General features: G+C 40.6%; 3 protein-coding genes across 6 annotated transcripts; 2 read left to right on the top strand and 1 right to left on the bottom strand.

Annotated features, from left to right (window-relative positions):
* Window positions 1–1,553: 1,553 nt before the first annotated feature.
* LOC309715325 (uncharacterized protein) lies at window positions 1,554–12,494 on the top strand. Of its 4 annotated transcripts, XM_082548353.1 has the most exons (19): window positions 1,629–2,599; window positions 3,185–3,391; window positions 3,494–3,604; window positions 3,839–3,938; window positions 4,919–4,986; window positions 5,086–5,156; window positions 5,248–5,330; window positions 5,416–5,527; window positions 5,644–5,784; window positions 5,999–6,099; window positions 6,283–6,448; window positions 8,874–8,958; window positions 9,049–10,350; window positions 10,547–10,851; window positions 10,947–11,055; window positions 11,224–11,362; window positions 11,465–11,610; window positions 11,779–11,860; window positions 12,093–12,494. In XM_082548353.1, exons 1-19 carry the CDS (start codon window positions 2,383–2,385, stop codon window positions 12,184–12,186), a joined length of 3,639 nt encoding a protein of 1,212 aa, XP_082404479.1. In that variant the 5' UTR covers window positions 1,629–2,382; the 3' UTR covers window positions 12,187–12,494. The 4 variants fall into 4 exon arrangements, with proteins under 4 accessions (XP_082404476.1, XP_082404479.1, XP_082404477.1 ...); XM_082548350.1 differs by lacking the exons at window positions 11,779–11,860; window positions 12,093–12,494 and adding an exon at window positions 1,554–1,600 and having other exon boundaries at window positions 2,374–2,599; window positions 11,465–11,748; XM_082548351.1 differs by lacking the exons at window positions 11,779–11,860; window positions 12,093–12,494 and having other exon boundaries at window positions 2,056–2,071; window positions 2,374–2,599; window positions 11,465–11,748.
* An 801-nt stretch (window positions 12,495–13,295) lies between these two features.
* On the top strand, window positions 13,296–15,064 carry LOC309716080 (U11/U12 small nuclear ribonucleoprotein 35 kDa protein-like). Its single transcript, XM_082549666.1, has one exon. The coding sequence runs from the start codon at window positions 13,588–13,590 to the stop codon at window positions 14,281–14,283; it is 696 nt and encodes a 231-aa protein (XP_082405792.1). The 5' UTR covers window positions 13,296–13,587; the 3' UTR covers window positions 14,284–15,064.
* Window positions 14,491–18,155, bottom strand: LOC309716081 (uncharacterized protein). The gene is made up of 5 exons (XM_082549667.1): window positions 18,057–18,155; window positions 17,761–17,919; window positions 16,861–16,956; window positions 15,932–16,142; window positions 14,491–15,843 (listed from the first exon to the last, which is right to left on the bottom strand). Exons 2-5 carry the CDS (start codon window positions 17,885–17,887, stop codon window positions 15,744–15,746), a joined length of 534 nt encoding a protein of 177 aa, XP_082405793.1. The 5' UTR covers window positions 17,888–17,919; window positions 18,057–18,155; the 3' UTR covers window positions 14,491–15,743.
* Window positions 18,156–18,765: the final 610 nt, after the last annotated feature.

Genomic DNA, 18,765 nt, shown 5'->3' with positions numbered 1-18,765 from the left:
TTTCCATAAATAAACTTTCTTACTTTCTTGATCATACTACATGTATTACACTATTTGCTTTTTTCATTTTAATCTTGAGAGAATAATACTTTATACATAAATGAGATGAAATGTTCTTATGAATATAAATCATTTGCTTTGGATGTCGCAGAGCTGTGTGAAGGACACGGGAACACATACACAAATAATTACTGCTGAGGGCAATCCAATCCTGTGTCTGTGAGTAAGAGTGGCAGGAATTTCACTGCACAGCAGAGAAAACAATATCACTCCTCCAGATGCTCTGTGTCTATAACAGCATTTTCACATTTAACCTTATATGGTCTTTCTTATGTTCTATTTGAGGTATTAAATACTTTATTACAGTGTTTTTCAGTTTAATGGCAGTGTAGGGGTTTTTTTTTAATCTAAGCTTTAATCACAAAATCACCTTTATAATCTCTACCATCTCTGCCTTCTCACTCATAGCACACTGCCCAAACCATTTCCAAGACACACACATGCACTGAACAGAAAGCCACAGCCTTGCGTGCCATCATAAATGAGTCTTATCTTTATACAGACATGATGAGTTTACTCTCTAGGGTGAGCCAAGTCTGTTGACCTTTGCCTGGATCTTGGTCTGGGATAGGCCTGAAGCAGAAAGCCTCACGTGATGTGGTCTCCATCTTAGCAGGTGTGTCCGGGTAGAGGAGGAATCCTAAAAAGGGTGAAACGTAGACTGTTGACTCTTGTTCCCCTTTTTTAACCCACTACTTTGGAGTGATTCCAGTTAAATCAAATCAAATCAAATCAAATCACTTTTATTGTCACATCACATGTGCAGGTACATTGGTACAGCACATGTGAGTGAAATTCTTGTGTGCGAGCTTCACAAGCAACAGAGTTGTGCAAAATACAATAATGTAAACAAGCAAAACACAAGAATGGCTACATCTGAAACTAATAAATATATGTACAATATATAATAGTATATGCATTTCTGGATGTGTATACTAAATATTTTCCTACGTGTGTGTGTGTGTGTGTGTGTGTGTGTGTGTGTGTGTGTGTGTGTGTGTGTGTGTACACATATTTTACAAGTTTCACAGTTTCTGAAATCTTTCCAGTTAGGTCTCTTTTTCACAGCTTGTTTACTTTGCATATAAATTCTATAAAATATGCTTAATGACAGTGACAATTAATCATTCACACAGACCTGATTTTTGTGACAACAAAACAAAGTTTTATTTCTGTCTGTTTATTTAGTGATGTGCACCGAGATTAAAGCGAGATCAGAAATAATGACGGTAATTTTGAATCCTTTTGTTATTTCTTGACTAGGACATTGTTTCTATTTCTGTTTTACTCTTTTCAGTGTTTATAACTTTTCAGTGTTTATAACAATTGTTGATTTGTTCTGTTCTCATTGTATGACGAATTATGATGGCTGTTTGGTAGCCGTTTGCATACTATGCATACTCTCTCTCTCTCTTCATATGTGTGTGTGTGTGTGTGTACAACAGCTTTATGTTAATGTACAAATATGTTTATGTGGTTTCCATGGTTTTTGCATCTTCTTTAAGTGCGCGTCAGTCCATCTCGGAAATCGACAAGACTGGTAAGCTCTCAACTTGCTCTCCGTCTGATATGATCAGGGTTTTTTGTGTGTTTTCTTGAGGTTTTGCGACGCTGCGTGTTAAAGGCCTAGCAGCCGTCATTTAGCCAATGTGAGCCACTCTGTAAGAGCAGGTGGGAGGGAACAGCTGCTTCTGTTGTAAACGTGCTTCCGACTTGGAAATTTCCTCGGTCGAGTGGGTTATCTGGCATTTCCCCTCTTGAGTTTTCTAAACACTAATTTTTGTCGATATTTTAAGTTTGTTAGTTGGACAGAGTTAAATTAGATGTCGAAAGTTACTCTTGTCTACTGGTGTTTGTTATTTAAAAGGAATCTGACAAGATGATTCAAATAAAAACAAACGGTCAAAAACTAATATTTGGCTCTCACTTATGCTAGTCTGTTTTTGAATGTAAACAAATCATCCAATCTAACACAATTTCTGATACTTGTTTGCTGAAAGTTTAGGCGATGGTATGAGGGCAGTGTTTAATATAGCGTTATTTAACTATAAGCTATAAGAGACTTAAAGCTTTTTATTGTCATTGTGCAGTTTTTTGCACAGCGAAATTGGGTATAATCTGTTAATGTGGCTTTTGTATTTAGTTGTTGTTGTCCAAACTCACTGTACTGCTACCTAACCAGTGTAGGATTGATGTAGTATTTAAGTTTTCTTTCCCTTTCCCTTTTTCCAAAATAACAATGAGTTGTTGTTGTTTTTTTTGTTTTGTTTTGTTTTCAGTTCATAAACGTATGTGTCTATGTTCCTAATGCAGCTATGAACAATGACCATAGTTGACAGATCTTCAGAAAAGTCTGACCACGAGTCAGCCGGACTCGGACCTGGAGCTGCTGTGTACAACAGTACACCCTCCTCTGAGGACCAGCCCAAGGACCAAGGGGCTGGTCCTCAGAGTACACCCTCCTCTGAGGACCAGCCCAAGGACCAAGGGGCTGGTCCTCAGAGTACACCCTCCTCTGAGGACCAGCCCAAGGACCAAGGTCAGAGCAAAGCCTGGCTTTTTTTCAAAATGTCTTTTTAAGCTGTTTGAAGATTTTTATTGTCAGACAGAATAGTTTTCCAACCAGTTTTAGCAAATATGGAACCACACTTTTTAGCCATTATTTACCCATATTTGTCAGAATTGGTTTTAGTAACGTACAGCTAATCTTTTTGCTTCTGCTTTCACACAAGTTTGACAACTGCTTTTGTGGGTGTTGTGTTGCTGCTTCCCTTCTCCGTTCATTCATCCAGTTATGTAATGCATCCAGCTTTGCATGATCAGTCACTTCAGCTCGTGATGCAATTGCTGTTTTTATATAAAGACCGGCAGCCCAACTTGTTTAGCAGAAACAAAGGAGAAGGCAAATTGTCCTATCTTTCTTCCTGAGGCTGTTTAGGAGTTTTTCACAGTGGCCAGAATCACATTATATAACTGTTAATAGTTGTAGCTATTACTGTGATGTCCTGACATGACTTTGCCATGTGCCAGTGTGTGGTTGTATAAGTAAGGTGGCATTAAATTATCTCCTTTTTAAAATGTATTGAAACAGATTTTTAGTAATAATTGTGGCTCTGTGTGTCAGTGATCAACAGTGGCGATGGAATTGACTTGCCCCAGAAGGTGCTGTTCTCACCAGATCGGCTCAGCCTAAATTGGGCCCAGGTTCACCTCATTGGTGCAGGCCTCCAGAACATGGGGAACACCTGCTTCCTCAACTCAGCCCTGCAGTGTCTCAGCTACACCCCTCCTTTAGCAAACTACATGCTGACGCGGGAGCACTCCAAAACATGTACGTTTATTTCACCAACAGTGGTGTTACGCAGTCCTGCGCTGATTCTCACATTGTATCACTCCTTACTCACTCAGTATTTTGTCTCTGTCTCTGCTGCAGGTCATGAGCCAGGGTTCTGTATGATGTGTACCATGCAAAACCACATCATTCAGGTTTTTACCAACTCTGGGAATGTCATTAAGCCCATTGGTGTACTCAATGAGCTTGGGTGTAAGTGGATGACTGTTGTTGCTGTGCTCTGTGCAAAGTGTTTACCTATATTTTAATGATAGGAGGCGCTGTGTGACTGTTTACCTTTTGTAATTTTGGAGGGAAATAATCTGGAGGGATTTTGAATTCTGTTTTTAAATAAGTGTAAACTTGCATTTAACTGTGGTATCCTTTACAATAATTCACCTCCTGCTTTGTTTTTTGGTTCTGTTTTTCCTCGTTCCCCTCACACAGGGATTGCAAACCACTTCCGCTATGGAAGCCAGGAAGATGCTCATGAATTCCTGCGGTGCACAGTGGATGCTATGCAAAGGTCCTGCTTACCTGGAACCAAGTGAGTGTCATTTTACATTGCATGCATTCTAAACAAGTTAAACACACAAAAATATTTTTACTTGGGCTTGACAGTGTTTGCACTTTATTATGTAGTAAGATCCATAATTAGCTACGTAGAGGTAACACCGTGACAGTAGGAGAATATGAAATAAATCCTTTATCCTGTTTTTCAGGAAGTGCAGTTTATACTAGTTCCTTTTAACTATTAATGCTTCAATTGCTGAGAGTATTTTTCAGAAATGCAGATTCCTCAGTCTCTTGCCGGACTGACACCTCAGTTTACATACTAGGCAAGCCACTTGATATAATACCTCATTATTATATCAAGTTTTTTAATGAACTTGACTGCTCCAACACAGAAAGTATTCTTACACTGGGTGTGGTAGCTTGTTTTGGTAACAGGGCTTGAAAAGATCAGAAGCGGCTTAAACGTGTAGTAAAACAGGTGTCTGGGATTATGGCAGAGAGCTGCCAGACTTAGTGTCTAGTATAGATTTCTTCTGAGGCAACAGGGTAAGCAGTGTGAGCAGGAGCACTCAACCCCTCAGGTCATCTCTTATTCACCCTAATGGCATTAGTGCTATTATTGCAGCAGCAAAATTCAGAAAATCCAGGTTTTTCTATGTGTTACTATAGAGCTTCGAAGTCTATGTGCACATTTAACCAAAACTACACGTTTAACAGATGCACTGGGCTGAGTGTTGTGCTTCTTGTTAGACTCCTAAAAATAATTTATTAATTCATTTCTTTTTTTAAGAACCTAAAGTGTCAATTCTCATCAAATCAATTCTTCCCGTGTAGCAGCAGATGGCCTCTTAAGTAATTAATCGTGCTCCAATTCCTCCTATTGTCTTTTCTGCTACTTGAATACTGTAAAGTGATTGTCTGGTTCCAAAATGCTAAAAAATAAATGGTCAGTCAGTTAATTGTTGCACTGTCCTTATTAGTTAACTTTTGTGCTTTATCTTTTTATTATAGATTGGACAGGCAAACGCAGGCAACCTCTTTCATCCATCAAGTGTTTGGCGGGTACCTAAGATCCAGAGGTAAGTCACTGTTTTTTAAGGTTTGATTTATTTTTCTTTTATTTGTCTTTTTATGTCTTACAGCTTGTGTGATACTCATAGCACTGATTTCTGTTTCAGTTAAATGTTTAAACTGCAAAGCTGTCTCAGATACATTTGACCCTTTTCTGGATGTCACTCTGGAAATTAAGGTAATTGGACAACATTCAAAGTGACGTTGCTACTATGTATTCTCTGCATTATGGAGTGTGAGGTTTTTCCTCTCTCTCTCTGTTCATATAGACTGCTCCAAATGTCTCCAAAGCTCTGGAGCAGTTTGTCAAGCCAGAACAGCTGGGTGGTGAAAATGCTTATAAATGCACCAAGTAAGTCAAAGAGATGCCAAACCATGATGAGTTTTAGTGTTTAGGTGTGATTTTTGTCAACAAGCTGAATGTTTGTTTCCTTCAGGTGCAACAAAATGGTAACGGCCTCAAAAAGATTTACAATCCATCGCAGCGCCAATGTGCTCACCATCTCACTCAAACGCTTTGCAGACTTCAGTGGAGGCAAAATCACAAAGGCAAATGGCCAATAGTGTCTGCTTAAGTCATAAAGATACATGACAGATGCTTTGTTTTATTATAAAACAGGATATTTGCATGTAATGTTTGAATTTTTTTGTTTGGTGGTCATCAGGATGTGAAGTATTTGGAGCATCTGGATCTGCGGCCCTTCATGTCGCAGTCCCACGGGGAGCCCCAGCTCTACAGGCTGTATGCTGTGCTGGTTCACTCTGGATTGAGTTGTCATACTGGACACTATTTCTGCTATATTAAGGTACTGGCTGTGCCCGAATCTGTTTGAATGCTGCTGTTGCGTAGTACAAACAAACAAACACCATAAACAACACATTTCAGCAGAAAACTACTTTGTATGCATTGAAAGAAAGAAAAAAAAGACCCCTATATAACCATAAGATTCTTCTTTTTAGCTCAAATTCAATTCAGAAACTGAATCTGCTGTGTCACATCTCTCTCATTCTGTCTCACAGGCCAGCAATGAGCAGTGGTTTCAGATGAATGACTCGTCCGTGTCAGTCAGTGACATTAGCACTGTTCTCAACCAGCAGGCCTATGTCCTCTTCTACATCAAGTGAGTAAACATCGGTATTTTTAAACATTCTAGGCTTATTCCTTCAGTAGAACTTTTCCCATCATTATTTAATAATGTAGACATGTTTATTCTCACTTTTCTTGTAGAAAATGTATTATTATAACCTAATGTTATAATGTTGATGCTTTGTCATGGTTAATATTCTTTTTTCCATGTCATCAGGTGCACAGATGTGGGAAAAACTGGGGACTACAGCCACTTGAACCATAACGCTGGCATATCTGGTCAGGCATCTCCCCAGCCGGTGGTGAGCCCAGGCACCATCGCCACCATGCCTCACAACAGTGTTGGCTTCATAGGTCCCCAGCTGCCACCACACATGAACAAGGTACTTCCTCACCTGAGGGTACTGATAATGTTGTTGTTTTTGTTAAACCCAGTGTTTCATGCAAAATACATTTGTACCTTTCAATTGTGTCTGTTTGAAAAGAATGAAATGATATCATATATTCCTTATTGGCCTACATTTGTACAAAATTCCAAATTATATACACAAAGTCATAGAAATCACTGCTCCAATTGGTCATCATGATTTTAATATTCTCTTTTTCCATAACAATGAAATACGCCTTGGACAAATATGACACGTCAATATTTCATTAGTGTTGTCACATCACATCCTGTAAGCATCGTCTGTCTGTGTCCTTTCTCTGGAAATTAATATTTCCAGCCAATATAGGCAATCCATCAACATGGCTGGAGAGTTGGTAGTTATATGCAGTCTGTATAAGTGTGGTTAATCCAATGAAGATTTGTAAGGAGATGGCAGTTACTGTGAATTTACAGCAGTTACACAGTGATTAGTAATAAACAGAGCCAGTGAGAGTGAGTGGATATAAGAAAGTCAGTGACTCAGGTGTGTCGATTGGTTCTGTTTGTGAGACTGGAGGAGACGTAGAAATCTTTTGTTTTAAATCTTAGTTAGGAAGATTCCTGTTTGAAAACAAGCACTTTTTGTGAGAAATACAAGAAGTACATCTGCAGAAAGCACACAGTTACATTCTGTCCATCATGTGGACAAAATCGAAAATGTTGAGCATTGAAAAACTGAGAACGTTGGGCAAGTTCAAAATACGTGTTTGTAAGAACGAAAAACCAAATTGTTCCTAAAATAGTTATGGAAAGTCACTGTTGTATGTCTGTGTTCTACATGTTTATCTGATGGAAAATAAAGGTGCTATTGTTTTATTGCAGTTTCTTGACAATTCTGAGTGGATTTACACAGTATGGGTCAAAATGACCCGCAACAAAATCAATGTCACTTTTTTGTTTTTCAACATAATACAAGGGTTAATTTCCAAAACTTCCATATGATCTTCAATTTGTAGCAGATCCACTATCACACAGCAGCTGGAGCAGTTTCAAATGGAGGTCAGTCCACTGCTGCCACCTGTGGCCAAATACCATAGCCCACTACTAGATTAACTTGCTATGATGACATTGAGTAGAGGCTGAGTGGCTGCACTTACCCCTGGTACATCCAAATCTACCCACAAACATGTTGAAAGATGCAATGGCAGCAATGTGGCTTGTCAACACTGAAAACAATCAGTAAGCAAAGACAACAGGGATCACTTTTTTCTGTTTATTTAACATGCACAACATTTGTAGTCGCCTTCTGCACAGGGGAAGTCCACACACACTGTGTGGTACCACTTTCCACAGAAGGTGCATTCAATCTACAAGACTGAATGAGAAAGTCAGGGTCATTGTCTGACTGTTTATTACTAATCACTGTGTAACTGCTGTACATTCACAGTAACTGCCATCTCCTTACAAATGTTTATTAGATTAACCACACTTATACAGACTGTATATAACAACCAACTCTAAAATGTTTGTTCGCAGAGAAAAGACACAGACTACGGTAACGACATGTGATGTTACAAAACTAGTGAAATATTAGTGTCATTTCATTCATTTCAAAGGTTTATTTGCATGACGCACAAACAGACACAATTGAAAGGTACAAATGTATTGTGCATGAAACGAATTCAGACGTGCTGCAGATGTGTGTCACAAGTTGATCTGGCTGTAGGCTGTGGCACTTGGCCAGTGGTGGCACTGGTTGACTCGAGTCCATGTTAGTGCACACAAAGTAAACTGCTCGCTTTAGTTGTGAAGCAAAAACGCTGAATTCGGAGAAACAAACCGTGTGAGGGGAACGATAACGACAACAAGAGTCTCCCGATCGTTTACTCTTGTTGTCCTGTGAACAACATCGGCATGGTGTTAATTGTTTGCTGTTTTCGCGATCGCGTCGCGCATGAGGATAACCCTAGGTAAACTCGCCACATTTTTAAACATTTTGTTGTTCAACAGCATCAAGACTGACGGAGTGTGTTTGAGATAACCTCACAAGTGTCACAGATGACACATTTGGCGTTTTTTTGCTAGTCTGTAGGTAGCAGCTCCTGAAACGGAAGTCTGCCACACATCTGTTCGACTAACGCCAGTTGATCTAAACGCCAGTAGATCTGGAACACCGGCAGCCTCGCCTCTGTCAGTGCGCCTCAGGGCGGCTGTGGCTACAATTTAGCTTGCCATCACCAGTGTGTGTGAATGGGTGGATGACTGAACGTGTAAAGTGCTTTGGGGTCCTTAGGGACTAAGTAAAGCGCTATACAAATACAGGCCATTTACTTAATGCTGAAATCTAATCTATTGTATTAAATGGGTATGCTTGTAGTTTGGGTAATTTTGTTATGTCAACAAGTTCTGTTTTAAAACTTAATCTCTTGTTAACTGTTCAGATTGCTGAGGTGATTGATGATCGACCTGAGGAAGTGAAACAGATGGAAGTTTTTAGGACCAGCAACAGATGGAAAGCAATTGGAGGTAAATAAGAAGTCACAGAAGTAGGGGGGGATTTGTGCAATATTAAGTTAAGACTGTTGTTTACTATAGTTTTACTTCCTCTCCTAAAAGTGGATCAAAATGATGACACAGAGGAAGGAAATGGAAAAGAACATCAAAATACAGAGGCTGGCTCATTAAGCAGAGGTCGACATGACTCACCCGAGTTGTCTTCAAAGAGAAGAGGACAGGATTCTCCTGTCAAAAAGACCCGGCATGACTCTCCAGACATCTCTCCACCAAAGAGAAGTCGGAAGTACTCTCCGGATGTCTCTCCTCACAGGACAAGACGTCACGACTCTCCTGATGTCTCTCCTCCCAGGACAAGACGTCACGACTCTCCAGATGTCTCTCCTCCCAGGACTAGACCTCACGACTCTCCAGATGTCTCTCCTCCCAGGAGAAGACGTCATGACTCTCCAGATGTCTCTCCTCCCAGGACTAGACCTCATGACTCTCCAGATGTCTCTCCTCCCAGGACTAGACCTCATGACTCTCCAGATGTCTCTCCTCCCAGGAGAAGACGTCATGACTCTCCAGATGTCTCTCCTCCCAGGAGAAGACGTCACGACTCTCCTGATGTCTCTCCTCCCAGGACTAGACCTCACGACTCTCCAGATGTCTCTCCTCCCAAGAGAAGACGCCACGACTCTCCAGATGTCTCTCCTCCCAGGAGAAGACGTCATGACTCTCCAGATGTCTCTCCTCCCAGGACAAGACGTCACGACTCTCCTGATGTCTCTCCTCCCAGGACTAGACCTCACGACTCTCCAGATGTCTCTCCTCCCAGGAGAAGACGTCATGACTCTCCAGATGTCTCTCCTCCCAGGACTAGACCTCACGACTCTCCAGATGTCTCTCCTCCCAGGACAAGACGCCACGACTCTCCAGATGTCTCTCCTCCCAGGAGAAGACGTCATGACTCTCCAGATGTCTCTCCTCCCAGGACAAGACGTCACGACTCTCCTGATGTCTCTCCTCCCAGGACTAGACCTCATGACTCTCCAGATGTCTCTCCTCCCAAGAGAAGACGTCATGACTCTCCAGATGTCTCTCCTCACAGGACTAGACCTCACGACTCTCCAGATGTCTCTCCTCCCAGGAGAAGACGTCATGACTCTCCAGATGTCTCTCCTCCCAGGACTAGACATCACAACTCTCCAGATGTCTCTCCTCCCAAGAGAAGACGTCACGACTCTCCTGATGTCTCTCCTCCCAGGAGAAGACGTCATGACTCTCCAGATGTCTCTCCTCCCAAGAGAAGACGTCACGACTCTCCAGATGTCTCTCCTCCCAGGAGAAGACGCCATGACTCCCCAGACTTGTCACCACCAAGACAGTGTTCAGGAAAGTCAGAAAAAATGCAAAGTAAAGGTGAGTGATCCATTTAAATTGTAAAGTGGAATCTGGTGTGGCATATGAATAAAAGTAAAAAGCAGAGACCCATTTAACATGAGTTTTGAATTGAAATTTATTTTAAAGACATAGCTTGATCTAATAATAAATCTTTAATTTTTGTTCAAAAGGCATTACAAAATGAAAATTAACAAATTAACTGTGTCTTTGTCAGATTCAGCCTCCAACAAAAGCAAGCTCAGCTCATCCTTGTTAAGTAAAAAACGCTCACCGGATCCTCATCGGTCAGCGGTGGCTAAGAAGGGTCAGAATAGACATGATTCAGACTCGGATCCGTCTCCCCCGAGGAAAAGGCCCCTGAAGGGAAACGCCTCAGACTCCGACCAATCTCCCCCAAGGAGGCCCTCAAAAACTAAACGGGGCTCAGACTCTGACCAGTCTCCACCCAGGGGGCAGCCACCGAGTGGAAGGGACTCGGATGGAGATTTGTCACCACCTCGTAGGCCAGGCCAGTCACAGGTAAGCAGACTGTGTTGGAACAAAGATTAATGTCAAATCTGATTTCACTCAAATGTTATATTTTTCAATTGTCTTTTTTTCTTTTTTATAACCAGGGCCAAAGGATGCTATCTGGTGGAAAGCCAGGCCTGGTTTCTGTGGACATTTTAAGGAAAGAGCAAAAGGAGAACAGACGCAGAGAAAAACACAATCAGCCACTTGAAGGTTTCATCAACTTTTCTCTCTTAAGATTTTTTTACACCCATTGATTGAAGAGCTTCATACAGCTTTGCATCTCATTTCAGCTTATCATCTATATTGTCGTATTTTATTTAGTCCTAAAATTAAATAATGAAGTTTCTACATACTTACCCATTCATCCCCTTTGACCAGATGAATCGCGTAACGCTCAGACGATTTTCAGAGACAAAAGTGGCAAAAGCAGGGATCTGAATTCAGAGAGAAATGAACAGAAAAAGAAAGCTGGTGAAAAAGCGGCAAGAGACGAGAAATACGCTCAGTGGGGAAAAGGGTAAATGTGCATGATCATTTCAAATATCACAGTTTATGTGATTATATCCACATAAAAAATTATAAAAGTGGTTCAATGGTTTATGTTAAAATGTATGTATAGGTTGGCACAGATCCAGATGCATCACCAGAAACTTAAGGAAGCGCTGCGCGAAGCCCTTAAGCCACTTGAGGATCTTGACCGCATGTTGAGAGAACAGGAAAGAGAAGGCGATCCTATGGCTGCAATGCGCAGGCGTAAAAAGGACCGTGGCACAAAAACACAAGATGTTTAACATTACATATGTTTTATTTTATTTATGACTTTATTTTATTTCACCAGGTCAATCCTTGTAAGAAGCTTTTAAATAGCAGCAGTTTTGTTTTTGCTACTGTTTGTATTTTTATTTATTTGTATGTTTGTTTTGATTTTTTTAGAGAAACCTCGATATAAAGGCCCTGCTCCACCTCCAAACCGGTTCAATATTCCACCGGGGTACCGCTGGGACGGAGTTGACAGGTAGAGTTTGTGCATCGGTGACAGAGGAAAACTGTTGAGGACAGAACTGTAGTTTAATATTGAATGTTTTTAATACACACATCAGTTTGTCATTTTGCACATTAATGGTAAAGAAATTGTGATCATTTTTTTCCACGTCTATATTAAATTTGCGCCTAATTGAATGGATTGTCTTTGGCCTTTTAGCTTGTCGTATCATAATTAATAGGGTTATTTTATTTGTGTCTTGCAGGTCAAATGGTTTTGAACAGAAACGCTACCAGAGGATGGCAGATAAAAAGGCTGTGCAGGAAGCGGCCTATAAATGGAGTGTGGAGGATATGTAAAGGCTTTCAGAAAATGATGAATCTGGAGCAGAGCTAAAGAGCACACCTTCTCAACCTTTATGTATAATTGTTATGCTGTTAGAACAACAAGACTAGATGCATCTACGCAGCAAAAGTTCTTTTTTAAATAAACTACATAGAAGAATTTGTTTCACCTTTCCAAACCCTTTTGATACTGTACCATGTGTATCAGATGGAACTGTACAGAAAAATGAAGTGAAGCATGTTCACAATTTTTGTAAGAAGTTATTCACCGTGGAGCAGAAGCTGTTGTGGTTTCAGTGTTTTATTAAAGAATGTTTTTGTAATGCATTGTCCCAAGAGTGTTCAGGCACCTGTAACTTGGATAGCATTTGACATTCAGTCTTTTTAGATCATTTTATACACTTACCACCCATTTTATTAGGCAACAGTAACTCAAATAACCGCTTGTTACAACCAACATATTTTGGTCCTGGACATAGAAATAGAGACATGTCCCTCATGACTCCAAAATGAAACATAGTGCACAGCAACCAAATGCTGAAAGAGAGTGTCCACAGCTGACTGTCGATGGTATGGTATAGCTGTGAGGCGTTTGTGTACAAGATAAATGCACATTTGAGAGTTCTGTGGTGTAGCTAAAAAAGACTGACCTACAGAGATGTGAAAAAAGCGGCATTCAAATAAGCCATTCCTTGCCATATTAATCAGGGAGTACATACACTGACAGGATGCTGTGACTCTCACAGTGAGGGAATCAGGTTGGGCTCTAATATTTTTTCTAGCAATGTCCGATTCAGTCTAACATCTGTAAAAGTTTTAAGGCACTTTCCACCAGCACTGTCAAAAAGAATTATGGAAGAATGATTTGTAGAATCAAGGAATCGGTGTCCTGGTTGCACATGCTAGACCAATGGCTTAATAACACAACAATGCTATTGCCTTTAATCTGTCACTATCTATGCTATTGATTATGGTGTAACTATATAAAAAATTTTTTTTTTAAAGTGACAGTATTGTGCAATGAATAAAAAGTTTTATTTATAAACTTTTTATTTTTATAAAAAGTATTATTTATTATTAATAATAATTAACCTTACTTCATACTTGCAAATTTGTCGACTGATGCTATAATTAATCTACGTTATCTATTTTTAATTTAAGTTTTAAGTTGGTCTAAGTATCTTAGCACAGCGGAACTCTAGTATCCTTAGTCGGGCGAGTAGGGGGACTTTAAAATGTGACACACTGGACCCCGTTTCATTACGGAATGTTTTTGTTGATGCACTTGGAAGAGTGAATAGATTCAGCGGTACTGGTGTGGTTTAACGCGTAATTGGCGACTAATGCAGAGAAATATTAGCCCTGAAAACTGTTTGTAAAGCCCGCCAGTCTCCTGTGCCATCGTTCTAGTTTAAAATGGCTGACTGGAGTCCGATAGCGAAGGTGTACGACCCGCTGAAAGCTGGTAGCATCGACGGCACAGACGTGGAACCCCATGATCGAGCGGTCTGGAGGGCCATGGGTGCCCGGTACAAGCCCAACAAAGGCGTCGTTGGAGACCCACTGCTCACGCTTTTTGTGTCCCGCTTGAACCCACAGACCACCGAAGATAAACTACACAAAGTGTTCTCTAAGTACGGAGACATCCAGCGGCTCCGGCTGGTCCGGGACATTGTCACGGGTTTCTCCAAAGGATATGCCTTCATTGAGTACAAAGAGGAGCGATCTGTGGTCGGGACAGCTAACAAGCTGGTGGTCGACCAGCATGAAGTGTTCGTGGATTTTGAGCAAGAGAGGACTCTTAAAGGATGGGTGCCGCGGCGGCTCGGCGGCGGGCTTGGAGGGAAAAAGGAATCCGGACAGCTGCGGTTCGGCGGCAGGGACAGGCCTTTCCGTAAACCCATCAATCTCGGGGTAGACCCGGTGCAGGAACGAGGTGGTGGTGGTGGAGGGAGGGAGTGGGACAGACCAAGCGGGAGAGCCAGAGAGGATCGGGACCGACACAGAACAGCAGAGTGGGGCAACAGAGGAAGGAGAGATGACCGGGACAGAGGCCGAGAGTGGGATGACCGCAGGCACGGAGACAGGAGCAGGCACCGGGACCGGAGATGAAGCATGTGGCTGCACTTCAGCACTTCAGCTTTCAAAGGAGGACAGTGAATGAGTGTGTGACTTGGATAACTGTTTGTGTGAAAGGTTACTTTTTTGTATGCTGATATTCTTCAGATTGTACTGTATGGTAATCAGGACTCTGCCTGTGGCTGTCATATTCAGTTCTTCTCAGGGAAGTCTCAGGAATGACAAAGTAGGGTTGTTGTGTTTTGTTGGGGTTTTTTTTTTTTTACAAGTCTTTATTCTAGCGAAAAAATTACAATACGGGTGGTGTCCAGCCAAATGAGACTTACATCCATCATGTCAAACATGAGCGCCAGCAGCCAGAATCACTGCTTAAGAGTCCAATTGGATTGCTTTGGGAAATCGGAACTGTACTTTTATACAGTTATCATAAATATTATTACCCCACATATACAATTCAAATTTTATTTCTTGCAATTTAAGTCCCAACAGACTTTTTTCCCCATTTACTACAGAATGTTGTTTATCATTTAGATAAACTGAGACAAACAAAACTGCATTTCTTTTTCTGATATTAAGATATTCCAGGGATTAAATGTGTAGTTAAACTTCTTTTCACTGACAGAAAGGGAAGTTTCGCTGGTCCGGCCCACTCAAGGTCAAAGGCTATATGTGACTCACAATGTAAAATGAGTTTGCAGTTTTGTTTTGTTTTTAAAAAAGCATAAGTTTAAGAGCACATTGTCAGCCCCATTTCTTTTTAAAAAATGTAAATCAGATTATATCATAAACAATAAAATTCGTCATTGTTTTGAAATCTAAGGTGTTACTGTTTGTCAAAGTGTTGCAACATGTTTAAGATTTCCCAAGTTGGGTAGTTTTCCAGTGTAGCCTCATGTGACCCCTGTTTTCAGAGTTGGTAATGATGTGTTGTGCAAGATTTATACTTGAGGGAAGAAAACTCAGTATTCAAACACATTTACTCCTTTTTCCATATACATGCAACTCAGGAATTTGAATCAAATGCTTACTCAGCTCTTACTCAGCCATCTGATCCTCGGTCCTGCCCAGTGAGGTCAATCAGCTTTCAGTTATGGGTCACTGGGTGGATTCTTAAACTGTGCACAAGTATTTCTGAAGTCATCAATATGAAAGATGACGGGAAATGAATCTCTTATTTCATTAAAAGGTAATTCTCTAATGTACCAGAAAAAAACAAGAGGCAGAACTGACTTTTATTTCCAAGTATGTTCTGAGTAGTAAGCTGTCAATTGTAGTGTTATTTATACGAAGAGACAATGAAGTTAGTGCAAACACATATACGTCAAACACACTGAAAACTGAGGCTTTTTTCCACTGGTTTGTGTTTATTACTGTATGATTATTGGGAATACATGCTGGGACAAGACAAATTTCAAGCATTTGTTAAATATGACTTTGACATTTAATATTAATCATGCATGTATGCAAACATGCAAGATGATTTCCACTGCCACTTAGAAGTCATGCTTAGCTGGTCTTTGCCTTCCACCGTACCCGACATTCACGATGGGCCAGCCTGGGTAAGTCTCTCTTTGGACCGTGCTGAAGTTGATCCTGTGAATCAGAAGAATCAGAGCACGCAGACACAGAGTAGCTGCTCCCTACATGAAGGACACTGTGATGATGATAAACCTGCTCTCACCTGAACGCAGGGTTAATGCCAATGTTGTCAGGCTGCGGGAAAGCAGGTGTCCGCCTCCTGTGGCAGGAGGATGGGGGAGGGAAGTCTTTCTGATACTGAGACTGCATCTGGGCTGTTTCCTGTTCGTTTTTTGCTGCTGCTGACATGTGATCACGGTTGCCTTCTTGCTCATTCCCTCTCACTTCTCTGTCCTCGCGTCTGTTTCCTCTTCCTGTTTATCATGAGGATGCAGGAGGAGAATGGTGAGATTCCTGTTGTGTGTTACAGCCTGCTGAAGGGTAATCAGAACTTTGCTAAAGGCAGAATTTCATCAACAGTAATCACACTTTCCATAAATAAACTTTCTTACTTTCTTGATCATACTACATGTATTACACTATTTGCTTTTTTCATTTTAATCTTGAGAGAATAATACTTTATACATAAATGAGATGAAATGTTCTTATGAATATAAATCATTTGCTTTGGATGTCGCAGAGCTGTGTGAAGGACACGGGAACACATACACAAATAATTACTGCTGAGGGCAATCCAATCCTGTGTCTGTGAGTAAGAGTGGCAGGAATTTCACTGCACAGCAGAGAAAACAATATCACTCCTCCAGATGCTCTGTGTCTATAACAGCATTTTCACATTTAACCTTATATGGTCTTTCTTATGTTCTATTTGAGGTATTAAATACTTTATTACAGTGTTTTTCAGTTTAATGGCAGTGTAGGGTTTTTTTTTAATCTAAGCTTTAATCACAAAATCACCTTTATAATCTCTACCATCTCTGCCTTCTCACTCATAGCACACTGCCCAAACCATTTCCAAGACACACACATGCACTGAACAGAAAGCCACAGCCTTGCGTGCCATCATAAATGAGTCTTATCTTTATACAGACATGATGAGTTTACTCTCTAGGGTGAGCCAAGTCTGTTGACCTTTGCCTGGATCTTGGTCTGGGATAGGCCTGAAGCAGAAAGCCTCACGTGATGTGGTCTCCATCTTAGCAGGTGTGTCCGGGTAGAGGAGGAATCCTAAAAAGGGTGAAATGTAGACTGTTGACTCTTGTTCCCCTTTTTTAACCCACTACTTTGGAGTGATTCCAGTTAAATCAAATCAAATCAAATCAAATCACTTTTATTGTCACATCACATGTGCAGGTACATTGGTACAGCACATGTGAGTGAAATTCTTGTGTGCGAGCTTCACAAGCAACAGAGTTGTGCAAAATACAATAATGTAAACAAGCAAAACACAAGAATGGCTACATCTGAAACTAATAAATATATGTACAATATATAATAGTATATGCATTTCTGGATGTGTATACTAAATATTTTCCTACGTGTGTGTGTGTGTGTGTGTGTGTGTGTGTGTGTGTGTGTGTGTGTGTGTGTGTGTGTGTACACATATTTTACAAGTTTCACAGTTTCTGAAATCTTTCCAGTTAGGTCTCTTTTTCACAGCTTGTTTACTTTGCATATAAATTCTATAAAATATGCGTAATGGCAGTGACAATTAATCATTCACACAGACCTGATTTTTGTGACAACAAAACAAAGTTTTATTTCTGTCTGTTTATTTAGTGATGTGCACCGAGATTAAAGCGAGATCAGAAATAATGACGGTAATTTTGAATCCTTTTGTTATTTCTTGACTAGGACATTGTTTCTATTTCTGTTTTACTCTTTTCAGTGTTTGAACTTTCTTTCTTTTTTTCCTTTGCCACTGAGCTTTTTTTACAAACACTAATTTAGATGATTAAAGCTGACAGTGGAGGATTTGAGAGCATAAGTAACTTTATCTGTTGCTGGTATGAAGGAGCAGCAGGACTTTACCTGCCACTGTTGGTGGTTCGCCCCTGTAGGGTCTACTGCGCAGAAAGAATTCGTGGTGGCGACGTGGTTGCTGCAGGCTGGCATTTTCAAAGAACATTTTGTCTGCTGGTTCCTGGATCACTGGCATCACCCGATGTTCTAAATCTTTGGTGTCTGCTCCTAAAAAAGTTTTAGAAAAGATGCATTAAAAAGTAAGACAAAAAAACTATCAGAATTTAATTTAAAAAAAAACTACCAAATCCAAGAATAATAACTATGAAATTTAAAATGGAGGGCATTGTGACTGTAATGCTTACCTTCCTTTAAAAAAACACATAAGCTTTCTGCCGTGTTACCCTCTACTTCCTATATTTCTCTGCACTGTGAGTGTTTGTGTGCCCGCTTATACAAAGAGCTTCTTAAAGCTTGTTTACTGCAGTAGTCATGGTGTTCTGTTGTTCACCGGTGGCTGGCAGATAGAGCAGTAACCAGCTGGGACAATAAAGCAGATGAAGTACCAGAATCCTGAAACTTTGGTCCGTGAGTTCAGTCAGACAGGTTTAAAAGGGAATATGCTCCAAAATGAGAATTTTTATAAGTAATATTATTAAAATAAAGGCTGGATGACCATTTTTTAAAAACTGATTCAACTAGGTAATAAGTAAACTAGAAAGTTGGCCAGAGACTCCATTCTCCACTAAAGCCAACGATCTGTTTTTGAATTTAAAATAAAAGTGATCTGGATTCGCTTCACCTGTCCACCAAGCTTGACTTGGTAGTTTGTCTTGCTGACAGACAGGCATAAAATATCACCACCCGTAAGCTAGAAGTGCCGAGCTAAGCCTTGTTTCCAAAGTTAATGCGTTTAAATGTCTTGCAAGGGTGGCTGCACAGTACCAAGTGTGATGATGGCAAAATAAATTTGACCACAGCAGTGTTAAGTGACACACCAAGCCAAGAAAGGAATGGGAAAAAAGAAGGGGGGAAGAGAAAATGACAAGTTTCCCATTCAGTAGTTACCCTGGG

This window comes from Aulonocara stuartgranti (assembly GCF_965226115.1).
Source record: "Aulonocara stuartgranti genome assembly, chromosome: 10".
Classification (NCBI taxonomy): Eukaryota; Metazoa; Chordata; class Actinopteri; order Cichliformes; family Cichlidae; genus Aulonocara; species Aulonocara stuartgranti.
This window is presented reverse-complemented; position numbering and strand designations above follow the sequence as displayed.